At 45.3% G+C, this 7,651-nt stretch overlaps 1 protein-coding gene across 1 annotated transcript in view; it reads right to left on the bottom strand.

The window, feature by feature from the left end:
- Positions 1–523: 523 nt before the first annotated feature.
- The window catches only part of ADAMTS8 (ADAM metallopeptidase with thrombospondin type 1 motif 8), a 25,851-nt gene continuing 18,723 nt past the window's right edge, over positions 524–7,651 (bottom strand). The window contains exons 5-9 of the mRNA XM_044439555.1: positions 6,709–7,007; positions 5,737–5,920; positions 4,984–5,156; positions 3,818–3,993; positions 524–3,000 (exon numbers count right to left, since the gene is read on the bottom strand). Of these exons, the coding sequence (XP_044295490.1) occupies positions 2,268–3,000; positions 3,818–3,993; positions 4,984–5,156; positions 5,737–5,920; positions 6,709–7,007 (1,565 nt within the window). The 3' untranslated portion in view covers positions 524–2,267. The remainder of the gene's footprint in view (positions 3,001–3,817; positions 3,994–4,983; positions 5,157–5,736; positions 5,921–6,708; positions 7,008–7,651) is intronic.

Genomic DNA, 7,651 nt, shown 5'->3' with positions numbered 1-7,651 from the left:
AAAGGGTTGGTCAAAGCTGGGAAATATGAAAGATGCAGTAACAGCCAAAACTGTGCCAGAGAACCTAATTCAAATTTTCAGGTGGAAACTAGCACTTTGGATGGGCTGGAAACGCTTTACAAATAACACTTCCTTTCAGTCCACTTCAGTGTTGTTATTTTCCTTGGCTGCTGAGTTTCAGTGTGTTCCTGTACTTACTGCTTTCTACTCCTTCCTAGATGAGTCACATGGGTGATCAGAGATCAAGCAGTGAACAGAACCCCACCCGAATGATGCCTGGCCAATCGGACGGCAAGCCCTGCAGGGTGAGGGCAATAAGTTAACATTTTCACAAGGAATGCCAGGAAAAAAATGCCCAGAAGGAGAGGTGTTTTTCAGCAGTTTCAGAAGTGTTTGTGGCAAGTATATGAGTAATTTTTGGAATAATTAGTGTGGAGGATTGTGAACATCACCTTGGATTATGATATCATACACCTTAAACAGGGAAAGCAAGACACTGGCATAACTTTCACACACAGTTCTCTGGTACAATAGTGGTAATGTGATATTTACTCTCCAATTCCCTGTTTCATGTGTATGAGTCCTTGGCTCCCCTTAATCCGAAAGCTAGACATGAATCATTTAATTCAAATCCATAAGTAAAACAAGCCAGCGGCGGGGCCGGGTATTGGAGCAATAAGGGTAAGTATGGACGCAACCATATTATTATACATACTGAAACTGGGCCAACTGTTCCTAAGTAAGTAAAGTAATTGGCGATAAAGTTCTCATGTCTTTTTCTGAATAATATCTTTATCTCAACATATAACTGACAAATACCTAAAGGACTGGAAACAACAAAGGGTTTCTATGGATAAGGAAATGCTAAACTGTGTTCAACCCAAGCCAGGAGGAAAAAGGTGGCCAAGATTCCTTTCTTAGGTTGCATTATGCAACAGATTAAAGGCACCCAAATCTTTCTGAGCAGTGAGTCTCTGTCAGTTCTCAAAGTTTCTTGTAGACTCTTGATTGTTTGCTAAACTCCTTTCCTGATCTACCAAACCCAGCTCCAAATAGGAAAAGGTTTTTATTTTGAAACAACATCATTGCTTGGTGTCATTATCATCCAGCAACCATTTGAAGGCACAAAAAGTAAGTTCTTGAGCGCACTTACTAGTTCTGTGATTATTTTCCAAATACTATGGGGGGATCAGTCATGTCTCCACCCCTAAAACTGGGAAGGCGATAGTGTTGCATCCTCCATGTATATGATGTAACCTCTATATGTTTTTTAAATTTCCCTGATATCATGCCCTATCTGCCCACTAGCTAGCTAATCTTCTAAAATGGCAGCTCTTACAAAGAGAAGGATGGAGCATGCCTGCCATTTTGAATTTCTAGGAACTGCGAGGTGGGAATTAAATGGCAACATGGTGCAGCTATTTCCTATGCCTACTGCATTACCAAGAAGGAAGGTGCCAGAACTTTGACTGAGGTCTCATGGAGTACCTGTCAGCGGCAGAGTTAATAAAACATAGTAAGAAGGAAGTTCTCATGTTTCTCTCTGAAGTATTATATACACCTTCACCTAATCCTGACAGCAGCTTGTGGAACAGGTTTGTGTCTGTTTAGCAGCTGGTTAAATGGAGGCAAGTGTTGGAGAGTCAGAGAAATCCTACTGACTGTCTAGGAGACATGACTGTCATTGTCGGAGAGGGTTGCAGTGGCTTTCTTCATCATACTAAAAGACTAAGATACACAATGAAGGCCTGGCTTGCAGGTGCTCAACAGATTGCTATAGGTCCAATTACTGGAGATGTGAGACTAGTGAAATCCATAGGAGTTATCTTTGCATCTGAAGAGTAGTGGATTCCTAGGTGATGTCTTTAAAGTAAGGCTCACAAAGAAGCTTGGTGAAAGAGGGTGAGATTCAGATCATATCTGGGAGCAGCCTAGCTTATGTTTCTCCTGGATGTTAAATATTGACTTGTCAAAAAAAAAAAAGTCATATTAGTCAAAGATCCCTTGCTATTTTTTCTCCACTGAGGTAGATGTCAATTTGGAGGAAGACAAAACAGGAAAAAACAGCAACAGAGGGGTTGGTATCCAATGCCTCCTAATCTTGCAAAGGTCTATCAGGTGGAGCCTGTTCAGGTCAACTAGTGCACATTTGCATTTAAAACCTACATCCTCACTTGACCATACCAGGCCTGGTTCGGGTTAGGTTAGTCGTTAGCCCATGTTCCACATGCCTCAGATCACGTGCCGTGCCAGCCCTCGCGAATGCCTCAGCACTCCTGGAGCACGCAGGCACTAGCTGCTGACACGGGTTGTGCCGGACCGCACTTCTCTGAGGCAACGGATTTCCCTGCATAGTCAACACACACTGCGCTTCGTGTCCGTGTTCCCTCTCCGCACGTTTGCGAACAAGGAGACCAAGGCCCCATCTGCCAAATGGGACACGGGAGGTAGTTGCAGGGCTTGATGTCCTCCGGCCTGACAGCCCTGTCGCAGGTTGGTGAGAGCTGCCCTTCTGTGTCCAGGCACTCCACTGTTCGTCTCTGCCAGCCGGAGCCACAGGATTTGGAGCACTTGGACCAGTCTCCTAGAACCCACCGTGATGTCAGCATGGGCCTAATGACGTTGGCCAAGCTCTTCTCCTTGCTCTTCTGCTTGCTGAAGTGGATGTCCTTGGGGATAAAGAATGTGTATCTCACCTTGAGATACATATCAGCCTCTTTGGAAACGTTCAGCACCTGGACAATAAGGGGTTCGGGAAGCTGCTGGTAACCCTGGAGGCGTTCCAGTGTGGTAAGGGAACCGCTGTACCTCAGCACGCTTCCTTTCACGAAAATGTCTTGCTCCGTGGCTGAAATGGTGAAGTTTCCATTCAAGAGGTATTTGCCATCCAGTGTTCTCAGGGCTAAATAATTTCCATCATGCCTCACCCCCCGGCGGCTATGTTTGACATCGATGTTGGTTGCTCCCGCAGGGATTGTGATAATGTCATTATATCCAAACCTAGCAGAGACCAGTGCGACAGTTATTATCCTCAGCAAACATACATACAAACAAGACCCTGGTGTAGAAGAAATTGTGCTACTCACACTTCATAAGCTCCAAACCAAGAACCATTTAAATCTTGGAGATATCTATGTCAAAGATGGAAATTGTTTTAATTTGTCATCTCTCCCCATCGCACCTTACGAACTACAGTTGGGTGAGAGGGCTAAGGATCATTAGCAGAATGCCTAACATTCATCCTAAACTGTTAGATCCTATGATATTTGAATGGTCTTGAAGCATGCAGCAAAAGGATAATAACTCAAGGTAACTGTCCCATCAGGAGCCTGTACCTGACAAATGTGACAGGCATTAGAAATATTTCTCAAACCTGTAGACAGGAGGAAATTGTACTGCAATGGCAAATAGCAATGTGTTTGGGTCATAAATATATGCTTTACAATTCTTAGGTATGTCATTTCTTAAAGCACTGAAGGAAAAGTGCTATCTGCCTTGAGAAGAACTTTGGACTTGGGTAATGCCTGTCATGTGTCCCTGACAATGGCAGCTGGTGGATTTCCGTTCTTATCTGGACTTCCAAGTTGCATGCCCTTCAGCTTTCAGAGCCCTCAACTCAGTTTTACTGTCCCAGAGCCAATGCCTAATGGACCTATGATTTAGTGGTTATGCAGAACTATTTTTAACTCCAGTTCTGGCTACATACTAAACAGAGGATTAGATCAGTCGAGGTGCTTTCTGCATTCTTCCTGTGTGCTTTCATTATCCACCTTTGCAATACTAGGACTGGTGTGAACTGCCCAGGAATGTCTCTTACTTCGACTTGTTGAACGAGCCAGTTATTTTCCTGCAGGTTGAGCCATTGCCACCGCAAACCCCACACTTGTCAAACTTCTTGGGTGACCCAATGATGTGGTCACAGCCAGCCTTGAAGCATTGACCATGTACGCAGACCGAGAGGGTGTCAGGGGCACAGAGGGTCCCGTCAATCACCTGACATGAAAACAAAGGAAGAGGAAAGTGGGTTGATGCACAGTTAAAATATATGTGACGTTAAAATATCTCAGAGGGCTGGAATGTACAATCATTGCACAGGCTCTCTGCTGTGGTGCACGCCCAGCCCCATATCAAGCATAAACACAGAAGATGCTGCAAGATGTGTGGGAAATGTTTTTGCACGAGTGGCTCTCATTTACTGGAACAGCATCTGAACTGATCCTATGAAAATCAGGACGACACCATGCCACAGTTCCCCGAATGCTGTCGGCTGCATGGAGGAAAAAGCCAGGCAGGACCTGCTGGACCAGGCTTGTCCGTTCTCCACTTTGCCTTGCATGGTGGCTCATGAGTTCGCAGATGCTCATGAGCAGAAAGGCAAGCACCAAGTGTCAGATCTTGCTGCCAAGCAGCTGGTGTTCAATAGAACAATGTCTTTGACCTTGGACATTGCCAGACTGATTGGATCTACTTTGTTTGTTTCACCAGCACTTTGAGGGTCACCACTCATAGCCAGCTGGGGTGAAATGGTAGCTGGTTGAGGAGGAGATGCAAAACATTGCCTGTGTCACATGAGACATAACACTGGGATGAATGGCATCCTCAGCTTCTTCAGTTCAGGCATGCTAACGGCCTAATTTGGGTGGCGAAAGCAGTTTTGATTATTGCTATTGTTGTCAACGTCATCATTACAGATTTAGAAGGCAAGAAACCAGTGATCTATGGTTGCAGCTTGCTTCAGCTTATAAGCACTGACAGACGTATCTTCTACGGATACCATTCCATGACAACTAATCTGAGTCATTTAAACATTCTCCCTGTTTCATGGGAACTGCCACTGGAAAAGCAGTTTCCACATATGTCCAGGACAACTTGGTAGTGTTCCTGACAGCACATCACAGGAGAAAAGTGCAAGGGCTCCAAAGAGAGCTTTTGAGATCACTCAAAGGGAGACCAGAATGATGGAGGCTAATGAAGGGCACTTACTTTGGTCTCAAACACTTTGAATTCATTCCCCCTTTTAGCCCGGCAGATCAGTTTGCAACGATCTCGAGGTGACACTCCTGCGTACATGGGAACCCACTCCAGCAGATTTCCGTTCAGGTCTGTGAAGTTGTACCTGTCATACTTTTCACACTGTTGCTCTCGAAAACTCCTGTCTACAAAATGAGGAAACAGGTGCCAATAAGAACTCACTTTAAATAAAGATGCAGAGCATCAGAAGAGGAGCAAAACCTGCTTTTATACTCAATGTTTTTCTATAATGACTTAATGATATTTAGATTTCTTGCCACTGAGGTGAAACTTTCTGATACCTATGCTGCTTTCCTGTTGCAACATCAGGGGCTGCTCCATTGGGGCAGCCCCTGTCCTTCCTGCCGAGTGCAAGTGTCCGTCAAATGCTGTTGAGAAAGAAGAAAGACTGAGGGAGAGAAGTGAAGGAGAGCCAGGCCAGTAGCCCTGCTGCAAATCTGCTTTTTTCCTTTTTGTTTTTCTCCCCCAACCTCTTTTCTTTGTATGCTTCATCCCATAAGATTGCAGGTCAGGTCCTCCCCACTCTCCCCTCCCCCCCCTTCTCCTCTGTGCATTCATAAGCTCCTTTTGAAGCCTCTTTTTGGCTGATAACTTTTTGGTATAAAAATACTGGAGTAAGAAAGTAAATCAATCCCTCTTGTGGAGAAACCCTTACTGCTTCCTCCTGGACTCTAGGAAGCGAGCTGTGCGTTAGCTGTCGATTACCATTAGGTGGGCATTCCTCAGTGTGGCACGACTCGTACTGAACCCGTTGGCCCTCGCAGTATTTGCCTCCGTTCTTAGGCAGGGGGTTGTCACAGGCTCTGAAGGAGAAGCGCACGCCTCCATCACACGTTCTGGAGCATGGTCCCCAGGAGCTCCAGGGCCCCCAGCTTCCATCCACAGCAGTCTGCAAGACACAAACCCCTCTGTTATGGCTTTGATCCCAGTGCTTTCCTGCAGGGAGGCTGCATCCACCGTCCTCCCAGGCAGAATGTAATACCAAAAGGGCAACCATCCCTGTCCTGTTGAAAGACCAGTCGAGTAGCGGCTGTTCAGTGCCTCTTGTCCTATTTGCCCCCGTTCCTCCTTTTCCTTTGCGATGTGGCGAGGGATGTGTGGATTTTGCAAAAGCCATTCATCTGCATTTTGTGAACTGCCTGCCATCTTGCATTTCATCAACTGCTCATTGACAGAACTGGTTTTTGCAGGATTTCTTTCATTTTTAAATGTGTATTTGCATGAGCACACATTAATACAATCACTCCACCAAAAGTGAAAAAAAGAACCTGGAAATCCATGTGACTTGGAAAAAAAACTGGTCTGCTGAGGAATCTGCAGGTTGGTTCACAGAAATCCAATTTCACTTAAATCTGCTGCAGATTTCTCTGATGTCTAGATTATGAGTGTGTGGGCAGGTCTTTATTTTTTAACCTCTGCACAGGGCATAGTAAATGTTAGGGTCTGATGATGAGGGAAAGCAGTTTAGAAGTGCATGCACAAGTTGGTGTGTGTGAACTTTTGAAACAGCAGGAAGAGAACGGATTCTGTTCTGCCCTTTGCCTGTCCCTTGAACCTGATTTCTGCTTAATGCAGGTTTTCCCCAAAGCACTGCGAAGAGGAATTACAGAGGTGCCCTTCATGCTTCACTTGGCCCTTAGGCAGAGATGGATGGCTCCCTTCCCACAACGAGATTACCTTGGCCATCACTTGTTCCTGTGCCATGCACTGGCCGTCCAAACAGATCTTCCCCATCCCACAAGGTGTCCCATCCGCCCAGGGCAAGCTGCCATTTTTGGTGTGGCACAAGCGTTCCCCTGCCTCCAACTTGCACCACAGTTGGGAGCAGACGTCTTTCTCTGTGGCATTTGGGCAGTGCCGGAACTCTTTGCCAAATATCTGCTGGCATTGATGATCCAAGCTGTACAAGGGCATTTGGCCTGGAAGGTCTGTGGGGAGGGGGATGGAGTCAGCCGGTTCATCAAGCAGACAATCTCCTGAAGAGGAAAGAAATGCACAAAGTGGATATATCTGTTCATCTTATTTATTTACACAGCTGAGTCAATTTACATGAACTTTATAGAGTATCTTAAGAAGTCAGGACTCTGCCGCAAGGAGTCGACAATCTATATATTGACATTAAGGGGGTTGATATCAGAAGGAGAGGAAGAAAGAAAAGAAGGAAATGAGGGAAGATATGATGGGGAAGCACAAGAGGGTTCCATGTGGAAGATGATGGCAACTCAACCCCGTGCCCCATGAAATGGGGTGAATGAGGCAGGGGAAAGACTTGTCCAGAAGCACTTAAATTTCTCCATAATCTGCTCTATAAACATAACCTACTCTACAGAGTAGCAATAATCCCTATTCTTTCCTTTATTCCTGTTTTGGGCAACTGCAATATGACTGACTTCTTTGACTCCCAGGCAGCCTGGGTTTTTTATTGGACACATCCAAGTCACTCAGATATTGAACCTATTGAATAATTAGCTAACTACTGCACAAAGTCAAGTTTCAAGGAAACTGGGAGAAGCATACATTACAATCAGGAATACCATGAAAGCTAGAGAAACTAAGGATTTCCTTACATAACTGTAATACACCAAAAACAGCTCAGATGTTTAGACCATATGGCTTACTG

This window comes from Varanus komodoensis, unplaced genomic scaffold (genome assembly GCF_004798865.1).
Source record: "Varanus komodoensis strain SLA01 unplaced genomic scaffold, ASM479886v1 scaffold35, whole genome shotgun sequence".
NCBI lineage: Eukaryota > Metazoa > Chordata > Lepidosauria > Squamata > Varanidae > Varanus > Varanus komodoensis.
The sequence above is the reverse complement of the archived record's forward strand: the minus strand, read 5'-3'. Positions and strand labels throughout refer to the sequence as shown.